General features: G+C 46.6%; 1 protein-coding gene across 2 annotated transcripts in view; it reads right to left on the reverse strand.

The window, feature by feature from the left end:
- Positions 1-23,427, reverse strand: part of SLC35F3 (solute carrier family 35 member F3) — a 272,482-nt gene that overhangs the window by 4,519 nt on the left and 244,536 nt on the right. For both annotated transcript variants that reach the window (XM_063082868.1, XM_063082869.1), the window contains 2 exons: positions 6,961-7,180; positions 1,010-1,135 (listed from right to left, as the gene is read on the reverse strand). In XM_063082868.1, coding sequence (XP_062938938.1) covers positions 1,010-1,135; positions 6,961-7,180 — 346 coding nt within the window. The remainder of the gene's footprint in view (positions 1-1,009; positions 1,136-6,960; positions 7,181-23,427) is intronic.

The following is a 23,427-nucleotide window of genomic DNA, read 5'->3' on the forward strand; positions in this document are numbered from 1 at the left end:
GGAAGTATGGAAAGGAAGATAAATCACTTTCCGTCTTCCAGCTGTTAGTCCCTCTGGACAAATATTAGGGGGAAGAGGAGGAGGAACAGGCATCCGAGTCCGAATGTTGTGTTCATTGTGGACCGCGTGTCTGCGTGTCTCTGCTCCTCGTTAGCATGCTGCTAATTGAGTACAGCAGAAGTAAAGGGCTTTCTACAGTACTTAATCCTCTCTGTCCTCCCATCTGGGTCCACAAAGAGCTGGTACATCTCAAGGCTAAAACCTAATTTGTCATTGAATCCTCTAGATCACTTTCCCAACTTGGAGACCTGAAAGTATTTGTAATCTCTACCATGGATCTAAGGACAGGGAGAAAGGAGAGACAGCAGCTCGATTGAGTCGGGGGTGAACAGAGCAGAGGACCCCAAGGTGCAAGAAAACTTTGTTGTGTTTAGACCTGCAGCTGGGAAGTGCTTACCAATGGTTTCCAACATTTCGTCAAAAATATTTTATCATCCCCGTAGTTTAGCAGTCGTGCTTTTATTTATTCAGTCTACATGCAATGCTTGAAATGCACGTGGATTCGTACTGAGCCCTGGTGGCTGCAAAAACCATGTGGTCAGGGATTTGCATGACAAAGATGCACCAGATACTCAAGTCTTCACATTCCACGAGGTGGACACCTAAATAAGCAGACACTAGAGCCCCTGATCCTTTCCATTTCCCTGCCAAACAATGACATCACAATTCTGACTCTGTCAACCCAGTAGCCAGCACCCACTTTAACCTCAAAACTGCAAACATATGGCCACTGATGGAAAAGTTCAGAGAGCCAAAGCCAGGAGCAGCTGCCTGCCTGGTACTGTCCGGGCGGATGTCCCCGTCTGCCTGGCGTGCAATAAAAACAGCTGCTCGTCCTAAAGCACAGGCACTGTCAGAGATCCCCGAAGGTAAAGGACCTGCCTCTCAGACCTGCTGCGCTGGCTGGGGACCACCAGGCCTGGCGCCCGCAGCTGCTGCCTGCGCCTACCTTGTAGAGGGCAGACGTGGACGCGGAGCCCACCACCAGCGCGATGCCGATGACCGAGTGGCTGTGGAAGCCGTCAGCGTAGGTCATCATCACAATGCCAGCGATGGCCAGGATGGCAGCCACGATCTGCAGGGACAGGAGGGAGGGCGTGGGGTCAGGATAGTGCAGGGGCCACACAAGTGCCAGGAAGCAGAAACATTCACGGGATTCAGCCATGCAAGGCGGGGAAGTGTCTCCTTCTCGGTCCTCTTGCCCAACAGGTGAAGGCTGGCCCTGTCTAAAATGTTGCTGCTGCTTAGAAGGGACACTTAGCAAAGGTTGGCAGGACCAAAGAACCCAAAACAGCTGGCAGCCAAGAGTGATGGCATGGCTTAGTGTCACACAGTGTGACTCTGGGGATCTTGAGAAGGAAGTGGCCATGGTTCCAGCGACAGGTTCTCTGGTCTTTTTTGGCTAGGCACCCTGGAAATGACCTGAGTCTTTTCCCAATCTTCCCACAGTACCTCGTGTGACCTTGCTCTGTTGCATTCCACACCCCAGTGGGGAAGGCACTGTGATGACAGCAGATCTGGTCCCCAGTCTGCACACCAGCAGAGGGCCTGGCAGAATGTCACTTGCCAATTAGGGATACGAGCAGTGTCCAGCTCCTTTCCTTAGCTGCTGCAGCACTGCCCGCAGCAGGTCCCCTCAATCCTGTTATTGTCCAGACACCGACTTCTCGGATAGGAGGGAAGCTTCATGGGGGTAAAATTGTTGCAGTCAAGAGGAGATAAACTACCTGGGACTTTCCCAAGGAGGAAAATGCACAAGCACAGAGAATAAGAACTAGGACCCGTGTGAGGTAGCCCTGAAGCTACATCAGTGCCACCCGCGGGAAGGGATGGGGGGTGGCATCAGTAGGACAAGTGTGTACGGTGCAAGTTTCAACTCTGAATTTCCTAAGAGTGTTATCGTCTTACGGGTCACTCAAAGTGGACCACAGCTCTCAGCTCTCTCTATCAATAGCAAGAGCTAAGATTTACTGAGTGGTCACAGGAGAAGCGTTTTCTATGCATTTTCTTTATTTTTTCCTCAACATAGGCAAATGTTGTCATTTGTCTCATTTTACAGATGTGAAAACCTAGGCTCAGAGAGGTGGAGTAACCTGCCCAAAGTCACAGAGCTGGTGAGCGGTCGAGCAGGGACACACACTCCAGGTCCGTCTGCTTGCAGAGTCAGTGCTCACACACACAAGCAGGAAGGTGTGATTCAGTAACACGCTATGGCCAACTTCACTCTCAGGTTTGAATTGAGCTTTCCTTAGTGGTGCAAACATAAAACCTTCACGCTGGTGAAAGGTAATGTGGTGGGATCACACACAGCACGCCTGAGTTACATACTGTCCTAGCGTGCACCTCATGCGAGGCCTCCATAGAGCGCTAGATCCGCCCATAACACAGGCCCTGGAGAGATGGGCGGTCATCACGCCTGGTGACACGCCCTCATCTGTCCCCTTGTTCTTTCTGCGTTAGTAATTGGCCATCAGCTGCATCCTTCTGCAGCACATGTGTGCACGTTTCACATCTAAATATTACCTGTACTGTGTGCAACTGTTTGCTAGAGAAACAAACAGAGAGAGTCGGACAATAAGCAGGTGTTTTCTCCCAAGAGAGCAGGAAGGGGCAAGTTTTCAGCCACCAAAGACGTGCACAGTGCAAAGATGCCACCTGGAACAGCTAAGGCTGCCTGGGGACCAGAGGCACCCGGTGAGAAAAAGACTTGAAGAAAGAAAGAAGGGAAGAAAATAGTGAAGTTTCACATGATTTGGTGCCTCTCCAAAGGCACCTGCCTCTTTCCAAACTTCTGGCTGAAGTTTGAGGAGATGGAGAACAAGGGTTATTTTTTCTTGCGAGGCAGGTTTCCAATCTCTTTCTCTCTCTAGTGATTAAATAATAGATGGCTAAGAGCTTCCGCCTGAGCTGTGCTGGGCAGAAAAGCTGGAGGAGGGGTCAGAGGAGTAAGAAATGAGGGGACAGACATCACAGGCCCCCGCAGCCCCGAAGCTCATTCTGACAGGTCCCCTTGTCCACATCTCCTGGTCTTCCCCTCCTCGGAGTCCCAGCCACAAGCCACAGGGTTGATGGGCCTGGCTGTGGGGCCCCCACTTTCTGCATCAGCAGCTCTCCTGGGACCTCACCAGAAGCGCTGACAGGTGAGCTGGCAGCTCACACCTATCTGTCCCCCACCCTCCATGTGCCCCACTGAACTATACCAAAACCAGGACAGGTGAGGGACAGCAGCCCCGAGACCGAGCCTGGCGAGTGCCACAGCCTCTGCGTCATCTGGGGAATAACTGGTGGGAGACGGGGAAGAAACACAGGCTGGGCTGTTGCCTTAAGTCTTCATGGGGCCTCCCGTGGGGTGTGGCTCAGTCCCAGCCGCTCAGGCCTTTGCCACCGACAGGCCACATGACCCCCATGGTAACGCTGGTCCTCACCCCATGTCAGGCTGGAAGGGAGGGCGGGGGAAGCCACGGAGCCTTGCGGAGGAGACAGGAGGGTCGGTGGCACCTTTAATGAGGTCCAGTCACCTTTCAGACCAGGGCTGCTCCCCGGTCTTGCTAAAACTGTGGCGGGCTGCACGTTCTCTGCCAAGCAGAACCCCGTTTGGACCCTCTTTAGATTCTTACAGTTTGGGACAATTTTGCAAATGGGAAAGAACAGACTCAGTTTTCAATATCCCTCCTCCAACGCTTGCTGTCCCCGCTCCTGGACCGCTCTCACCGACCCAAGGATTTAGGGTTTGGAGGGAACAGAGGGACCTCAATCCACCCCTATTACCGAACGTGGGGAGAGGCCTGGGCTGTGACCCTCGGTGCTCCCTGTCCTCCGGGTGCTCCTCATGCTGGGCTCAGGTTCAGGGGGCAGCCCCCCATGCAGAAGGGAGTCAGGACCACATGCTGGAGTGACTGTCCAGGGATGGCCCCTTTTGGGACACGCAGACCATTTTAGTGACTGAAAACAGCTGGACGCGCTGCAGGGGCCCGAGGACGACGCTCGGCTCGCCTTCCTGCTGCTCCCCGAACCCTCCTGATTCCAAAGTCCTCACTGTGATGGGTGGTTATGGATGGCCCTGAGTGGTCAGAGGACCCACTTTCCACCACCCCCGAGATGGAGGCTGGGGGTCTCGCCCAGTCGGACCGCAGCTGGGTGGACTTCGTGCCCCCAGAGCTCCACTTATTCTCATGCTACTGCCGCACAGAACTGCCTCCCTAAGTGTCTGTCTGCCTCTGACTCTGTGCACAAAATGACTGCTCATCCAGCCACCCCTCCAGTGAGAAGAAATGCTAAGAGCAACCACGTTGGCAGAAGAGAACTTTCACTGAATTTCATGCACCAGCACGTGTTCTCTGATCCCATCCTCCAGACCCTTCCCTAAGATGCGCTGTAACTTCTGTCCATTTGAGAGACGAGGTAACCAAGGCTCAGAGATGTTAAGTGACTTGCTCAGTATCCAAGAGCTTATGAGAGTGGAGCCAAGATGCACAGCCTAGTCACTTGCTCTAGCCTAGAGCACCCTGCACTGCGCCAGAGCCCCCGACCTGGACAGCTGAGCTGCAGAGTCAACCGGTGACCCAAGGCTGGGGGTCTCGGTTCACAGACACCCCCACAGCCTCTCACCCTCCAATACCAGAAGTCGCCGAGATCTCCCCAGGATTATAAGATACATTTGCTTCTTTCTGGATCTGATTGCGTGTCCCAGACCTATGGATGTTTTCCAGGAAATGCAGTCCTGGTGGGGTGAGTAATCCTTGTTAAGACGTCTGCTGTGCAATCTGTTCCACAAACATAAGGCTGAGCCTCCATCCTGTTCTTCACGTGTGCACGACTCTCAAGCTTCCTTCTCAGCCCCCCAGGATGGGGGAGGGACATGTTAGCGCTCTTCGATTTTTGGAAATTACCCAGTGGAAGGTGCAAGCTGACCAGCAGTCTGGGTGGAGTCTGAGTGATCCCATGCGCCAGTTAGATATTATCTCAGACCTAAACCTCCATCTGTTAACCAAGGAGAAACTTTTAGTCACTCTGGCAAGCGGCTAGTGTCTCACAGATGTCGCTAGCTCTCTGAACTCTGAAAGATAAGAAAAGGGAAATCCACCAGGACTGCAGTGGGGAGTTCCTAGATGACCAGCCATGTGCCTCTAACAGGAGCAGTGATTTTTAGAGAGACCCACAGCTGCACAGTGTTTGCAAGTTCCAAAGCCCGTCACCAGCACTGGCTCCGTGAACCTTTGTTTCAGCGCCAGCCTAGTGCTGGAGGCCTTAAGCACAAAACTGTGCAGTATGCAGTGGTCAGCACAGCCGGACTGTGTGTACCAGAGTCCAGTGAGGGTGGTGGCTCTTATCCTTGTACAGCCACGAAGAGAAGACCTGGAAGCACCACACTGCTCTCTAGGAGTCCAGGAGTATTTCAAGTTTTTCACACCTCCTCTCTTAACCTCAAAAAACTTCTGTTCCTTTCTTCTGCTAGATGTGGAACTAACCTTGAAGCTTCTCTTTCCAGTAACAGGATTTCATTTGGAGTTTGCTTGGGACATCTGAATTGTGCCAAAGAGCTCCACAAATTCTCTTGTCTCTTTGCATCAAAATAAAGTCACAAGGGGCCTGAGTTGGTGGCTGCGGGCCCCAGGACACCTGTGTCTGCAGCGTCGAGTCAGGCAGGCTGTTGGGTGACTGCTGCTGGAAGTACCTGCATTACTTGCAAAGATGCATTACATCATTCACTTGCTGAAAGCTTTTCTGGGTGGTTGCACAGGGACTGAGTTTTTATTCCAAAATTAACACTAAGCCTCAAAACAAATTTTCCCCCAACTGCAAGCTAAAAATACAAGTCAGCTGTTGACTCATGTCCCCTGTGCTGTTTGAGTGTTGGAGGTGGAAGTGAACCCACCAGGTGGGTGATGTCATTTTTCTCAGGACAATGGGGGAAGACATAGGCAGAGGGCCTGGAATCTGCCCCTTGCTGGCTGCCAGCACGGGTCACTGCGCCCACCAGATAGGTGTTAGCTGCATGGCAGGAACGAGTTAGCAGTGCACTGTAACTGCAGGAGAACCAGCTGTCTGGCCAGAGGACCTTCCACCCTGGTTTGTGGCAAGGTGGTGCTGGGATGGCTAGCAGCTCCTGGCCACCAGAGGGAGCCACGCAGAAGCCACTAGGATTCTGTCCAAACTCAATGCCACCTGTCCCTGTTATGCAGGGCGGGTCCTTCTATAATTCAGCCGATATTTGGCTGTGCATTTATACTATTTCATACGACTGTTATGAAATCTGACTAGCTAAACTTGACTAGCTTTTAGTGTAATTTACTAAGTCTCAGTTGTAAAATGAGAGTAATTCAAGGCTGTAATTCCACTCTCCCTTCGTCTGCAGAATAAAGGAAGCAAAGGTGACCTCCACAATTTGGACTTAGGAGGACCATGTCTGGCCACTTTGGCTGTGAACACATGGTCCAGGCAAAGGGCCAGGATCACATCCATGCGTGGATGCCAAGGGGTCCTTCAGGTTTCGGAAACATCCTAACCAGAGAGTGACAGTGCTGGCAGAAAGCTCCAGGCTGCGGGGCACAGGGGTGCCACACACTGCAGACTGGAAAGCTGCCCATGAGAGAGGGGTGAGCAGGCAGAGAGCAGAGCGCATTGCCATTCCTGGGTGGGGTCCCCGACTGGCACGCATTTTAGGGACTGCTTACTGAAATGCTTGAAATGAAAGGTGCTTTAATGAATGCTTGTCGAGTATGGTTTGCAAGCAAGAAGGTTTGCAAAGCACACCAAGAACCAGGTTCCTTTTCCGTTGCAAATCACAAGGAAAGTGGGCAGCAGCATGTGCTTATGGTCCAGCACATGGAGCTTAGCAAGCTGATGGGCAGGTTTTGGTTGACGTGACTGAGGGAAGAAGACATATAATAAGGAACTTACCCTCACTCCCATGAACCTGTCCCTGAGAACGATCCATGAAAGCAAGAACACAAACGCTTTGTTGCAGCAGAACAACACGGAGACATCCGTAGTGTTTATTTTCTTTATTGCATGTAAGTACAGGTAGTTTGTGAGTGTCCAAAGAACGCCAAAGGGGGCTGCTTTGGTAAAAAACACCTTCAAAGTCAAGCCATTGTCTCCAAAAAATCGACAGCATTCCCTAAAACAAGGAAAGAGAAGCAGTGTTATTATATCCTCGGGTTGACACAGACCATTGTTTTCTTATACCCAGTTGTTGTTTTTTTTAAATCAAATGGAGGAAGTAGCAGAATCTTTCTTTTTATTATTATTTTACATAAGCATCTTTCTATTAAAGCTCTTCAGCTTAGTCCATTGAAGAGAAGGTTGTACAGTGACCTGACATCACAGACTATGCCTCCTGCTCGTGTTGGCTTTGCAATAGACAGTTCTACACAGAGGGCGATGTTGGGATGATCTGACCTGCAGGCCTAATTCCATGGTGATGGATTGAGGAATTCTATCACTTGCTGATAAGAGAAGGAAGTCACGAGACCTTTTTTATTCGTGGGGGGGGGGGATGGTTGAGGATGATGGATACTGGAAGATAACTCACTGAAACATCTTCTTTTAAAATTTTCTCCCAAACTAGAATTCTGTTTGTGATCAGGCAGGGACAGTCATTTCTTGGGCATATCTAATACATTTGGCTATGGTACAAATAGTGTTCGCTATCTGCATATGTTCTCCGTGATGCCATTTTTAGAGCATGTTGTGACACCAGGTGGGAGGTCACATCCACCACTTCTCGGAGAGACCACCTGGCATGGGAGGAAGAGGCAGATTCAGCAGTTCAGAGTCTTAAGAGACAGTGACATGGGAAAACACCTGCAGGAGAAAGCTTTGCAACCCCATTCAAGATTCTAGGGGAAGGATCACTGATATTTGAAAACACGTCTAAGAAAAATAGTCTTCCACATGCAGAAGAGAAAAGCAGAGGAGGCTGCAGGGGTCACGAGCAGAGAGAGAGCCCACCGGGAAGGGCTGCTGCTTCCTTGACCGTGGGCCCTGATGAGCCAGATGAGGAGATGGGCTCATGGTTGCCCACTGCCCCTATGGGGGTCCCAGTCGCGGCCACAGATGGGGTGCAGTGGCCCAGCCAGGAAGGGGTCAGCTGATCTGTCATTTCGAGAATCAGGCCTAAGTGAACTGCCACAAGAGTGAAACAAGAGACATCACTAGAATAAGCCAAATACCCCAGGGTGGGGGTGGGGTACCTCTGGCCTGTGCCACTTAATAGGGAACCTGAAAGCAAGAGTCGAAGGGGATTTGGTAAGATTATTTTATTTTATTGTTTGTTCTTACTATCAACGAGAATGAAATCTGCTTTTGTTCATTACCCAGCTATGGGATATCCACAGAAGGAGCAGGAAGGCGTGAGGGCCTGGGGGGTTGGTACAGAGGAAACAAACCTGCCATTCTGTACAGGGTGGGACAGCTCTGCCACCTTTCCCTGTGCTTGGAGCCCTGTGTTGCTTCTAAATTAACCAGCACCGGGTAGAACATTCAAATCACTAAATTGACCATGAAACCGATTCAACTGAATTGATTCCATTTTGGCTCTGTATAGATGCAGCCCTCATCTCACGGATAGGTTGATATTTCTGTGTGCCAAGCAATTTTCTGAAAATACTCCAGCTGCATTTTCTATGGGGTTTTCTTGAGCCCTGACTTGCAGAACAGTCTTCACGTCCCTGGGGACAGTGACTGTGACAGATGGGTGGCTTCCTTCACGTCTGTGATTATGGCGGCTGCAAAACGATCCCTGTCCCTTGCGTATGACCAACAGGACATGCAAGGATTCTTTGCTCCCATTAATATCCACTCATTGCAACTGTACTTAGGGGTTTCCGTGCTTAAGAGAACACCGCACAAGTGGGATTTCCAAGTCCCACCCGACTCGCTATGATAAAAATAATTCCTGTTGTGGCAGGGACCATCCAAAGCCAACCGGACAGCTTTCTTCCTCCCTGAGACTCTCTGTTTGACTCCTCCAAAGCCTGATGAAGGTCGGAGTGGTGGAGAACGGGGTGGAGCACGGACGTGGCTTGGTACTGACAGCCCCAGGTGCTGGAAGTGGGGAGGAGAGGAAAGATCTTGTCCAGGGATGGGAAAGGCAAGACTTCTGGGCCTGGCAGGGCTTGGCTGGCCCATTGAGGACTCATGGCTGGGGGATCACAGCTCCGGGTGGTGGATCTTAGAAGTCAGATATTCATCTTTCTGGTCTGATCTTCTAATCCAATCAGTTCTCCCCACTAGAAAGGAATTGCAGAGCATTGCTATTTTCCACACCATCCAATATGGTGCATCACTTCCTACCGAGGGAGGAATCAGTCTTATCTCCTCAGTTATGCCATAATCTTCCAAAGAACAAGGTCTGCTCTTGGAAATTAAATATAGAATAACCAAATTTTTAAAAAAATTAATGGGAGAGCTGGAAAATAAAGTCAAGATAATCACCCATGAAATAAGAGACACCCTTGTACTTCCTACAGGTGGTACTCAAGGGACCGTACTCTCATGAGACCATGACAACTGGGCCCCAGTGAACCTTGTGCTGTCTTAGGACCAAGGACTGTGCACTGATCTGTGTCTGCTGGCTCATCCACGTGCATCTTTGACTTGAAGGGCATCTGAGAGAGGTGCTAAGCACAAACCCAAGTAAAGAGCACGGTGGCTGCCCTCTTGGCTGACCTCTACCTAACAGGCCAGGTAGGCTACTGCCCTTCAGGCCTTCTGTTCACTGACACCCAGGGCAGGCTGCAGGCCCAAACTGGCAGGTCACCTCCAGCACACACATGCCCTTCCGTTCCTACCAGCAGAGTCCTGTGCCAACCAAGATCTAGATGTGTGTGTTTCCAATCCTGCTGTGTTCCTGCTTATTTCAGTTACATAATTCAGTGAGCTATTTCATAAACCAATGAAATATGAGTGGGGAAAGAAAATTGTTTTTTTTTCTATGAAATCTAAGTTTGAGAGCTTCAAGGAAGATGCACTAAAAACAAGGCACTGAAATATTGCTATTAAATTATGTGTATAGAGAAACACGGTAAAAGATAGGAAAAGTTGTAAAAATCGGTAAGTTCTGCACTCATATTTTTGACAAATACTTATGTTCTTGGTACTTATTTAAGGGATCCTGCCCGTCTTGATGGGATAAGGACGGCTTGTCATTTGATTCAAATCAACACACATTAAAAATTCTAGATTAGGTAATATGGGGATATAGAAAGCATAAACTTTTTTAAAACTAAGTAAACTTTTTTTAACTAAAAACTTTGTTGAATTATTTCTTTTCTAATTTTCTCCACTACATTTTTTTCCCGTTTTCTTTCTGGAGTTTCTTTTAGTTAGATATTAAGCCTTCAGGTCTGATTTTCTAATGTTATGTTTTCTTTCCTGTTTCTTTTACTCTCTGTTTTTTATTTTATGAGGGATTACCTTGACTTTATATTCCAACTCTGTTCTATTACATTTTAAAAAGTTGGTTATTCTATATTTAATTTCCAAGAGTAGCCTCTGCTCTTGAGAAGATTATGGTATGTACGACTGGGGAGATAATTCAGAGTCCTCAATAGGAAGCAGTCCTAGCCCAGATATAGTCCCATATTAGATAACGTGGACTACAGTAATGGTATGGAATTCCTGTCCAGTGGACAGAGCTGGATTGCATAAGGCCTCATGAAAAATGTGGATTTTGAGCTAAATCTAGAAGGACAGATAGGATTTATAAAGGTGGAGGTGGGAAGAGATGATATCCTTGGAGAGATAAGAGGAGAAATTGTATCTATTAAATTAGAACAAATGGCTACAAAAAAGGGAAATAATCTTGAAAATTAAATATAGGATAACTGGATTCAAAACATGAACAGAAGACTTGTAATATACAGCTGAATAACCAACCTACATGTGCATCAGGGGACAAGTGGGTAAGGAAAACATGGTATATCTACACAATGGAATACTACTCACCCATAAAAATGAATGAAATTCTGCCATTCACAGCAACATGGATGAACTTGGAGAAAATTATAAGTGAAATAAGCCAAGAACAGAAAGAGAAATACCACGTCCTCACCCATAAGTGGGAGCTAAGATACAAAGAAAGAGAGAAAGACTGTAATGAAATGTTGAACTTTCAGAAGGAGAGAAAAGACCTTAGTTACTAGAGGCGAGAAACGGGGAGCGGGGGTAGGGACTAATTGGGTAAGGGACACACAAAGTAATTGTGATTTGTATTGATGGACATGCTAATAATATTGATTTGATCATCACATACTGTACACAAATACTGACAGTCCACTCTGCACCCCATAAATATGTATAAATAAAAATAATAAAAACTAAAAATATGAGAGAGAGAGAGTGAAGAAAACTAGGAAAGGAAAGATAAAATTACAAGATCAAGCCAGAAAGTCCAATATCGAGCTAAAAGAAGCTCTAGAAAGAGAGAAACAGGAAAAATGAAGAGGAGGAAATTACAAAAGAAATTAATCAAGAAAGTTTCTTAGAATCGAAGGACGTGCGTCTTCGTTATGCAAGAGCCCACCAAGTACCAAACAAAATGAATGAAGAACCCAGTGAGGCACATGCTTGTGAAATAAAGAGACTGAGATAAGATCTAAAAGTTCCCAAGAGAAATAAACCAAAATAGGTCAAGGGACATAATGACACCAGACATCTCAACCATAAATATGGAAGCTAGACAGTCATGGCACAAAGGCTTAACATATTTGAAGGAAATGGTTTTGCAGCCTGAATTCTATAGCCAGCCAACTGTCAATCAAACGTGAGGGTAGAATAAAGATATTTTCAGTTATTTGGTGCTCGACAGCGTGGTCTCCCGGGCCACCAGAGGACAGGCTGTACCAAGACAAGGGTGCAAACCAGGGAGGAGGAAGACGGGCAGCAGGAGGCAGGCAGCTGCGACACCCTCCTGATCAAGCAACAACAGGGAAAACATTGATAGGTTTTTGAGGAGGTGGAACATTTAGAAAAAAAATGGCAATCATGAATTGGAAATCAAGGTGAAGTAGACAAAAGAGGCAGATGTTGCTGGCAGGAGAAGTGACATGTTCACAAAAGGCAGCAGAGTTGGTGAGCAACGTTTGCATGCTTATAACAACGAAAATGTTATTAACCCCCAAATTGAGATATCGTTATGCTGGAAGGAACAGAATCACGGGAAGAGGGGCTGGCGTGGGACAGAAATCAGCAATGTCTTTATTTAAGAAACACTGAGATAAGAATTTAACTTAGCTACATTGGCATAGATGCCAGGGGGAAAGTATCCACCAGAATTGAGAGGACCTGAGAGTTGGCAGGTGTGGGGCAGGTGTGGAGCAGGGGGGGCTGCTTTTTATAATTTTTTTACTACTCTTTTGATTTCCAAAGTTTGCACATGCATTAAGTTGCTAAAAATAAAAATTAATGAAAAACACTTGAGAGAGGTCAAGTCGCTGTGGTTGAAGCTGACATGTGAGTGCTCTGAGCCCGCGTTGAGGAGCCTGGTTTGAAAACCGGAGAGAGAGAGAGAGAGAGAGAGAAGCCCTACAGTGTACCGTTAGGGACGCTGTCACCCAGGTGGATGGGGTGACCTGCTCAGGTTCCAACAGGTGTGAGCGGTAGAGCTGGACCTGCAGCCTCTGCTGGCTCTCAGTGAACACTCCCAACGGTCCCCTCTGTCATCTGGAACCTCTGTACCACCTCAATATGTCTAAGCTTCTCCAACCTTAGCACACCCTCAAACGAAAGCTAGCATTGCGTCCAGCCCCTCTCCCCGCTTCTGTGGCCAAAGTCTCCAGAAGAACCATCTGCCCTCATGTTCTCCAAGACCTTGCCTCTCGCTCTCCAGCTGCTCCAACCCAGTGTCTGCTCCCTGCACTCACCAGACCCCAGACCCGTTGCTAATGACATTCATGTTGCTTTTTCCGGTCCTCATCTGACTCCTGCAAACCTCTGACGTTGTTTCCTGTCCCTCCTTCAATCTCTCGGCTTCCAACTCAGCACACACCCCCAGGTTTCTTCCAACCTCGGCACGCCCTTCTGGGTTTCCTCTGCAAGGCTTCTGTAGCATTTTCTTAGAATTCCTTCCAGTTCCTCTTCTCTTCACCCTACAACCAGCCACAGAGCAATCTCATCTACTGTCATGGTTTCAAAGGCCAGCTGATGACTCTTCAGTCAAGACACTTCTTTTCTCTGATGCCATCTTTGTCTTGGACACCCCCAGACACCTCACCTTTGGCCTTCTCAAATGAACTTGAAATCTCCCTCTGTCTATAGGGTACCATGATTCATGCTTCTACCTGGGCCAGATACTTGGGAATCATTCTTAGCTTGTCCTTTTTCCTTTTCACATCTGATTCATCACCAAGGGCTATAGATTATTTCTCCTAAATCATTTATCTCCAGGGCCACCACCCTGGCTCATGCCCTATCCCCTCTCGCTTGGACAACTGCCACCGGAGTCTAAACAAGCTTGTCTCTTCGCTGTCGTCCCTTCTCCAGCCCAGGCCACTCCATCCTTCCTGCTATCAGAGAGATCCTCCTAACCCCTTTCCTCCCCTTAAGATGATGTCAAGCTCTTTGGTTGGTTTTTCCACCCACTGAGTGTCAGCTCATCTATCCCCTTCAGTGAAGTGTCCCCTAGGCGCTCCCGTGGTGTTCTCTCCTTCTTATAGCAGACAGACCCTTATTGTGAATGCAGCTTATGTAACTAGGATGTAAGCTCTGTGTGGTCGTGAACTTTTGCTTCATCTTATATCCCAGAGCCCGGCACATAACGTGTTCATAGATAATTTTTTTACAGAATGCATGCACTTAATTCTTTATGGAGGCCCAGCAGTTCTCCAACAGTGATGCATAGGCCATCCATCTTAAAAATCCCAGGGAGCTTTTGAAAATACGACTGCTTGGATTCGACCCTAGACATATTCAATCATACTGTCCAGTGAGGGGCCTAGGATTTTGCAGAGAATGGTGCAGTTTATATGAGGGATACATTCCTGACAACATTCCATAATTCAAAATTTACAAATCTTGACAGGTTTTCCCACACTAGCACTGTGTTTCTGTTTGCCAGATAATGTTAACTCTACCACCTGGCATTTATAGTTCACGTGGCCTCCCAGAATTGATATTGTGATTCTTGTTTAACATTTCAAATCTCAGAGGAGCCACATTATTTGAAATTTCATTCATAAATAAAACATAAGTCGTACTTATATGTTTGTACTGCAAATTTGCATTAAAATACGACTACACCGTATTTAAAAAAAATTTCCAAATGATTCTCATGTGCAGCCAAGTTTGGATCCAAAGGTTTACGATTTCTCTCTTTCTTTCTCTCTTTTAGAAATTATTTAATATGTATAGTGGTGGTAAAATATATATAATGTAAAATTTACCATCTTTACCACTTCTAAGTGCACAGTTCTGTAGTATTAAGTACATTCGCATAGTTGTGCAACTGATCTGTAGAACTTTTCCACCTTGCAAAACTGAAACTCTGCCCATTAAACAATAACTTCCATTCCCTGCCCCTTTCTAGTCTCTGGCAACCACCACTCAACTTTCCATCTCCATGAACTGGATTACTGTAGTGACCTCATGTAAGTGGCGTTATATAGTATTTGTTTACTGGTGACGGGCTTATTTCACTCAGCATAATGTCTTCAAGGTTCATCCATGTCATGGCATATGTCAGAACTTCTTTTTTTTTTTTTTTTTCAAGGCTGAAAAGTATTCTGTTGTATGTATATAGCCCTCTTTTTCTTTTTATCCATTCATCCATTGATGGACACACGGGTTGCTTTCGCCTCTTGGCTACTGTGAATAATGCTGCTATGAACACGGATGTACAAATATCTCTTTGAGACCCTGCTTTCAATTCTTTTGTATATAACCCCAAAGCAGAATTGTTGAATCGTGGTAATTCTATTTTTAATTTTTTGAGGACCTGCTGTACGCAGCTTCCACGGCAGCTACGCGGTGCACCATTACATTTCACCAGCAGCGCACCAGGGCGCGCATTTCTCTCACCAACACTTGCTATTTCTTTCCTTCTTTTATTGTAACCAGCATAATAGGGTGAGGTGATAGCTCATGGTGGGTTTGGTATGGATTTCCCTCATCATTACAGATGTTGGGCATCTGTCCAATTTCTTGGTGGCCATCTGTATATCTCTTTTGAAGAAATGTCTATTCAAGTCCTTTGCCCGTTTTTAAATTGTTTTATTGCTGTTGTTGAGTTATAGGAGTTATTTATATATTCTGGATATTAACGCCTTATCAGATATGATTAGCAAATATTTTCTCCCTTTCCATAGGTTGTCGTTTCACTGTTGATTTTATGTCCTTGCACAAAAGTTTTAAATGTTGATGTAATCCAATTTATGTATTTTTATTTTTGTTGCCTGTGCTTTTGATATTACAGCCAAGAAATCATTGCCAAATACAAGGTCATGAAGCTTTCTTCTGTGATTCTTTTAAGAGTTTTATAGTATTAGCTCTTATATTTAGATCTTTGATCCGTTTTGAGTTAATTTTTGTGCATGGTGCGAGGTACGAATCCAACTTCATTCTTCTGCAAGTGAACATGCAGTTTTCCCAACTCCATTTGTTGAAAGCACCATCTTCTCCCTGTTGAATTGTCTTGGCACCGTTTTAGAAAAAAACGCGAGAGTTTATTTCTAGGCTCTCTGTTCTGTTCCATTGGCCTCTATGTCCATCTTTATGCTGGCCCTATACTGTTTTGATTACCGTAGATTTGTAGTAAGTGTTGAAATTAGGAAGTGTGAGGTCTCCAACTTTGTTCTTTTTCAAGATTGTTTTCACTGTTCGGAGTTCCTTGAGATTCCCTATAAATTTTAGAATGGATTTTTCTATTTCTGCAAAAAATTCTGTCGAGATCTTGATAGGGATTGCATTAAATCTGTAGATTGCTCTGGGTAATGTTGATATCTTAACAATATTGAGTCTTCCAATCCATGAACACTGAAGGTTTTCCCATTCGTGTCTTCTTTAATTTCTTTCTGCAACGTTTTGTGATTTTCAATATGCAAGTCTTTCATCTCCTTGATTAAGTTGACTCGAAGTATTTTATTATTTTTGATGCTATCATAAATGGAATGGTTTTATTTATTTTTTCCTTTTTAGCAAAACTTTAAAAATTGAAGTACACATTTTTTAAGTGTGCAAAGATTAAAGTGTACAGTTCATCTAACTTTTGTAAAGTGAAATCCTACTTTGATAAAGTTAAATTTATATTTGTTAAGAACACTTAACATAAGTTCTACCCTCTTAGCAAATTTTCAGGTATATAATCTACTGTTGGTAACTATAGGCACTGAGCTGTATAGCAGACCTCTAGGACTTAGTCATCTTTTATAATTGAAACCCTGTATCCTTTGGCCAACTCTCCCCATATCCGCCTCTCCTCAGTCCTCAGCAACCACCATCCTGCTCTTTGCTTCTATGTGTTTAACTATTTTAGATTCCTCATATAAGTGCGATCATGTAGTATTTGTCCTTCTGTGTCTGGCTTATTTCACTTAACGTAACGTCCTCCAGGTTAATCCTTGTTGTCACAAATGACAGGATGTCCTTTTTTTTAAAGGCTGAATAATATTCTACCATATGTATATACTACACTTTCTTTATCCATTCATCCATCCATAGACTTTCAGGTTGTTTCCATGTCTCGGCTATTGTGAACAATGCTGCAATGAACATGGGAGTGTTGGTGTCTCCTGGACATACTGATTCATTTCCTTTGGGTATGTACCGAAAAGTGGGATTGCTGGATCATATCGTAGTTCTATTTTTTGAGGAAACTTCATAATGTTTTCCCAAACAGCTGCACCAATTTACATTCCCACCAACAGTGTGCAAGAGTTCCCTTTTCTCCACACCCTCGCCAGCACTTGTTACCTTTTGTTTTTTGATAATAGTCATTCTAACTGGAGTCAGGTGATATGTCATTGTGGTTATGATTTGCATTTCCTTGACGATTAGTGATGTTGAGAACACTTTCATATGTCTTCTTTGGAGAAATGTCTATTCAGGTCCTTTGTCTATACAATTCTTTTTTTTTTTTTTTAACTATCTATGCTCATCCACCAAAATATGAGCAGACAAATATTCCAATAAAAGAAAATGCACATTGAGGGCATTCTCAGCCTACAAGGAATTTTGATCCCTGAGATTTTCTCCTGAGAAATAATCCAACCTTAACTATGGGTCTTTGAAAGGGAATTTCAGAAGCACAGACTGCACATGCATCCCACTAGCTAGGGATTTTACAGCCTCCTTCACAGGAATCTGTCCTCTGGGACCAGCTGGCTACTTTGCATGCTCAGTCACACAGCAGAGCTGCAGAGAGACGCCTGCTCCCCGAGCACCATAGGTCTGTGGGGCTCCTGGCCTGCTTTCTGGGTCTACGGTGAAGCGATTCTGCATTCTATTCCAGAGGTGAAGACAGGAGCAGAAGAGTCGGGGAGGACAGACAGCCTCCATGTACACTTGGGAACTGAAGTGCCAACTGCAGTGGTCTGGCTCCTTAGGAAGGATGGGCCTTAAGAACTGCCGTGATTCCCTTCCAATCTGAAACAGCCTTTCTACATCAGAAACCATTCTGCCAGTTCCAGGGAGTTCATTCAAATACCTGCTGTGTGGACTAAAGCTGCTCTGATGCCTTGTGCTGGTGACAGTCCACTTAACCCGCTGAGATTAGACACACAGTGTTTTGAAGAGAAAGACACCGTAGGACCATCTCCAGCAAGGTGGGACTTCTCTCCTGGGGAGGTGGGAGATGAGAAGTGGCTGGAGGTGGGTCCTAAGGGCAGGTGTCAGTATTGAGAAGGGACGGGTGGCTCCGGAAGGCGCTTTAACAAAGCACATCCCTCTGCGAAACAGGGACACAGCACCCTGCTCTTGATCAACAGGTCCCAGAAAATCACAGCATCTGGGCTTTCATTTCTGTTTTGCTGCTTTTTGCAACTTCTGCTCCAGTGATGACTTGTTTTGAGTTTCGCTGAGCTGAACTGTGAATGCATTTTTATAACATACTGCCCAGTGGCTTTTTTTTATCCCAGAGAGAAGATGCACAGAGCTGAGCGACCTTCACTTGGCTCCTCTAAAAGAAGTTGGAGCTCAGATGTGGTGGGGACAGTAGGCGACACAGGGTTTGACGGTGCTCATGGGGGTCACCGAATTGGGCCCAGGGCAGTGGCAGGTGCCTGCATTCATCTGCTGGCTGGCCTTGCTTTCTTCCCAGGTGGTGGTTATTTGTTTGGGGCTTTGCAGTGGCAGGAAGGAGTATGGTAAGCTCACCATGAAGAACTTTCTAGTAATTGCTCGACAAGAGAAGAACCTGGGACTCCAAAGCTGGGCCCATTCTTGTCCCCCACACAACATTTCAGGGACCTGAGATTCCATCTGTGTGGAGAGATGACCAGCAGAAATTCCAAACACTGGCTGGGGTTTCCTGAAGGCCCTGAGCAAGTGGCCATCGCTCTCGGGCCCAGCCTGGCTCCATCCTTGCAATGGAAAGGCTGACACTTGAGACCTGGCCTGACCAACATGCTCTCTGCTCTGGTCACAGTGAAAGGCAATGGCATCTGGGTCCACGTCAGCAGGCAGCTGGTCATCTTCGCAGCCCAAGATTTGCAAGGGAGTAATGCAGCATCCAATAAGATATTTCATACAGCCATTTCACAGAGCCACCCCGCAGCTGTCCTAGAACAGTGGGATAGTTTAATTATCCCATGGGGATTTCAAAAGACCTTTTTAGTCCCTTTGTCACTCACATTAATGTCACCTGCTGCCCTGGCACTTCTCAGTGGTGCATGACTAATATCTTGTGCTAGTGATCTGTCTGCTAAGCTGGCTGCAGAAATAAAGACAGAAGCACCTGCCTGGCGAGGGGGTAACGCACTTCTCTGCACCGGGCCGAGCTCGGTTTCTGCCTCGGACCAAGCTCCCTCGGGCTTCGGATGTTTAGAGACAGCACCGAGTTACTGGCAGTGTCCTCCTCCAGGGCTTCCTCTTTGACTTTGGGCTTCTCCCAGGCACCCCAATCTGTCCCCGTGACACTCTGTGCCTAGCTCCCCCACACCTCCACAGAGCTTTATAATTGCCATTTGCAGGACTGGTTCTTCCAGCAGGTCACAATCTCTTCCTGGGAGAAGGAGCCTGTGTCTTCCGTCACTTTCGTACTCCCCCAGCACCTAGGACAGCGCATCACCCAAAAGTGGCGTTCAGTAAACATTAGTGAATAAATGAACAGAACTCAGAGTTTGCCAAAGTTGGTGCATTTATACTGCCAGAATGTTTAGCAAGTGGATACCCTAAAACTGGCTGTCAGGGCTGGCAGGGTCACCAGAGCTTGACATCCTTGCTTCGGATGTAGAGAGGCTCAGGCACAGAGATGACAGGTGCCACCCTGGGTCACTGAGCTGGTTAGTAGTGGGGCTGAGCCCAGAACTAGAGGCTCCTGATTCAGTTCCTGCATATAGTTCAGCGAAACCCTAATTGTAGCTGATGGGCTGGCTCAAGTGGAATATCTTTACCACCAAGTGGGTAGCTGCCCACCCACTCTGCTGGCAGAGCAGAACAAGAAAAGCCAGCCCTTCGCAATGGTTCCTTTGCTGCTGAGGCTCCTAGCATTGTCCACTGAGCTGAGTGTAAGGAATGCACCTTCCTGGGTTTTGCAGGAATGGGCCTGTGGATTTGCGGTATATTCCCTGCACCTAATTATACATATGTGTGGCCAATGCTCTTGGCTATTTTCAGGAGCTTGGTTAAAACTATTTAAAAGCAAGGGCATAGATTTGTCTTTAGAAAGAAACATTCAGGGACATGATCCTAAAGACTCTCCCTCTGGCTTTGTGCACAGACCTACGCTTTTAAAAAGCAGCTTCCTTCAAATTGAAGAGATGGAAAGACTTGTGTAATTCAGCGTCAGATGCACAGGCAGTGTTTTCCTGATCTCAGACCTGGAGTGAAACAAAGATGCCCCCCGTTCAATAGGTGTGGAAAAATCAGGGTTGCTGCTCAGGAGAACAGTTCCACAACAGTCCATGGGAAATCATGCTGCTTCTCAAGGGCAGGAGTGCTTACAGATGGGGTCAGCTCCATGATGTGCCATTTTAGAGAGAACTGATTCATGTTAGCTGTGAAGCTATTCCAGGCTGGTCCCAGGAGACTGGCGTGGGCCTCTGTGGGCACTGATCTTGAGGCAGTTTTCCTCCTGGTGACGAGTCTCCCTCTCTCTACCTCACACATGGCCAGAAGTGCTTCCGTCCACACTCACAGCAGGGACTGCTTCAGAGTTGGATGGATGCCCACGGCACACACTGATGGCTCCTTTTAAAAAATAAATTCAGTTTGGTCATAGATACTGTCTAAATGTCTGCATGTGATTTGGACTAGAGTGATTGATGTAGGGGAGTTTGAGGGCAAGGATGGGGGACAGGCACGTGACCCAAGCTGGGCCCTGATCCCTCACCCCCAGCAGCCACAGGAATTTGCTCTTGGCTTTTCCAAATCTCTAGTGGAGAAGTTTAAGGCCCTATCTCGTGGGGGCCTTTCCTCACCCCCAATATCTTTAGTAAGAGAGAATCAAACCAGAACACAGTAGCTGACTTGAGAGGGACCAGACGAGGAAGGGGAGAGAAGAGAGAAAGGTCAGTCCTTTAGCCTCCAAGTTCCTGGTTGTAGCCCCCAGGTTCTTAAATGTCCTGGTTCACTCCAACCCATGGCCGGGAGCCCAACTCCTCCAAGTCTCTCAGCCTCTACGATATTCTTCCAGTAAATCCCCTTTTTTGTTTAAGCTGGTTTGAGTTGGTTTTATTCATTTCTAACCTACATGGACCTGATGAGTGTTCTTCCAGTCAGAGTCCAGGACCTCGGCAGCGTGTCCAGGGTGAGGGAGGGAAACTGGGCACGACCCTCAGAAGCTCCCCGTTGACGTGCGTCCCCACCCCTGACACTCGACTCCAGGACACAGGGCAGTGTGGCCTTTGCTTCCAATTCAGGCTCTTCCACAAGTACAGAGACAAACCCTTCTCTCCAGCCACGGAGGCTGACTTTGCATGTGGGCTCTGGGTTTTCTGGAGAATCCTCTGGATATATTTTATTTACCCTGACCTGGAGTTTACTGTGCTTTTTAATCTGAAGTTTCATACTCTGCATCATTTCTGGAAATATTTTTCTTGCTATTACTCTTTTTAAAAGTCACCTCTCCTCATTTTCTCCCTTCTCTGTTTCTGGAGCATGAATGTGGCAGCTTTTTATTTTATTATCTCTTAACATTTCATTGTATCATTTCATTCATCTGTATTTTCCATCTTTTTGTATCTCCAAGCTTTATTTCAGATGATTTCTTCAGAATAATCTTCCGATTCACTAATTCTATTTTCAGCTGTGTCTGGTTTATTACATAACTCCTCAATTTAAAAACTATAATATTGATGGATTTCTCACCCTCTTAACACTCTTATGAGTTTCCAATACATGAACTTTTGGGGGACAATTTAACCCATGGCAGCCAGCTTCTTTTACAAAGTGAAAAATGGCCTCATGATGGAGCTGTGTGGGATTAGCCTAGTTATCGGTGGTGTTCTCAGGGCCTCCAAAACTGTAAGAAATAAATTTCATTTCTGTATGAATTACCCAGTTTCAGGTATTCTGTTATAAGCAACAGAAACAGACTAATACAATGGCTTCCATAACGTTCTGATGTATCATTTAGAAATATCCTGCAGTCATTAAAATGAGCTTATGAAGACTGTAGCACCATCACTTCCAATGAAAAATCCCAGGATTCAAGATTTTATGCATATACATCATCTCAGCTATATTAACATATGCAAATGAAGTGAAAGGAAACACAGCAAGTGATAATGAAGGGTGTGTTTGAATGATGCTTGATTTTTTCCCTTAACATAATTCATAATTCTTTTTAGAGTGACAGCAGGTTTTTTTAATCCAAACACACATTTATTAGTTTTAACTAAAAAGCTGAACCTGTGGTGCAAACCACACTGAGCCGAGGGGTACGATCCCCTTACCGGTCAAAAAAAAAAAAAAGCTGAACCTCACACAGGCCACCCAAGACAGTCTGGCCGTCCCTAAGGTACGTTTTTTTCAACACTGGTTCTACATAACCATTGCTGGCAGCCTCACTCCACGGTCCACCAAAAATTGTCTAAAGCTTCCTTGAGATCCATCCCCTGAATTCAGGGTTGCAATTTCTAGCCTCATCTGGAGCCTTGGTTTTCCCCGACACCAGATAAAGACACGAGTGTCCCTTCTGGTTGTTCCTGACCTTGCCTTACACGCTGAAGTCACCTGGCGAGCTGCCTGGTCTTACCCCCAAAGATTCCATTTCACTGGTCTGGGTGGGGCATCTGGACTCTTCAGAGCTCCCCTGGTGGTTCTAAAGGCAGCCAGGGTTGAGCACAACCATCCTAGCATCTTGTGAGGGACACTAGTAACTCACAGGTGGTGGTTATCTTTAAGCACTACTCCCTGGATGTCACCTACACCAGTGGATCTCACACTTTCACCTGCAGGAGAACCCCTCAGAGGGCTGTGGACACACAGATGACTGGGCCCCACCCCCTGGAGTTTCTGTTTCTGGAAGTCTGAGGCAGGGCTGGAGACTGTGCATTGCTAACACAATGGTGCCCCAGGGATCCCCACTCTGAGAACCACCCAGCCTGACATCAAGGCTCCGAATTCTGTTGCATGTTCTCCCCAGTGAACAGAGCCCTAACACCGAAGTGAGCAAGGTAAATTTCACTTATGTTTCACAAGGGAGGTGGAACAGAGGGTTTATTTTGCACAGTAAATAATAATCCTAGTAGGAATTAAAATTCTCATGAGAAGTTTCTGTCCTCCTTTAAAAAGTTCTTTTCTTTTTTAAGCTCCCCATTTTCAGCAGAACCTAGCTCTGCCTTAACTCCTTGTCCCCAGCTCCCAGATTTCCCCTGGGTATGTGGCTCCTTTCTCAGATGGAGTTTCTCGGTCTCGCTCCCTGCAGGTGACAGCCTCTTCAGGGTTAGCAGGATCTGTCGTCGGAGGAATTGTGCCTAGCAACTCCTTTCTTTCACTAGCAATCTGGTGTGTGCATCTGTGTCTGATCCTGGCAGCGAGGGACCCGAACACAAAGCTGCATGACATGGACACACCTGCTCAGGATAAAAACTGCAGCCCAGAACTGCAGCAACCCCAGGATGTAAACAGTCTGCTCTTGTTCCAAGGCCAAACTCATTAGTCAAAGGGCTGTTTGCCTAATGGAAACTCAGGTCTATTAGAATACACACAGTTCTGTTTCCCTAAAGCAGATTGAGTTCTAATAACCCTGGCCCAGCCCCCGGGCTGGGT

The sequence above is a fragment of the Cynocephalus volans genome, chromosome 18, assembly GCF_027409185.1.
Source record: "Cynocephalus volans isolate mCynVol1 chromosome 18, mCynVol1.pri, whole genome shotgun sequence".
Lineage (NCBI taxonomy): Eukaryota > Metazoa > Chordata > Mammalia > Dermoptera > Cynocephalidae > Cynocephalus > Cynocephalus volans.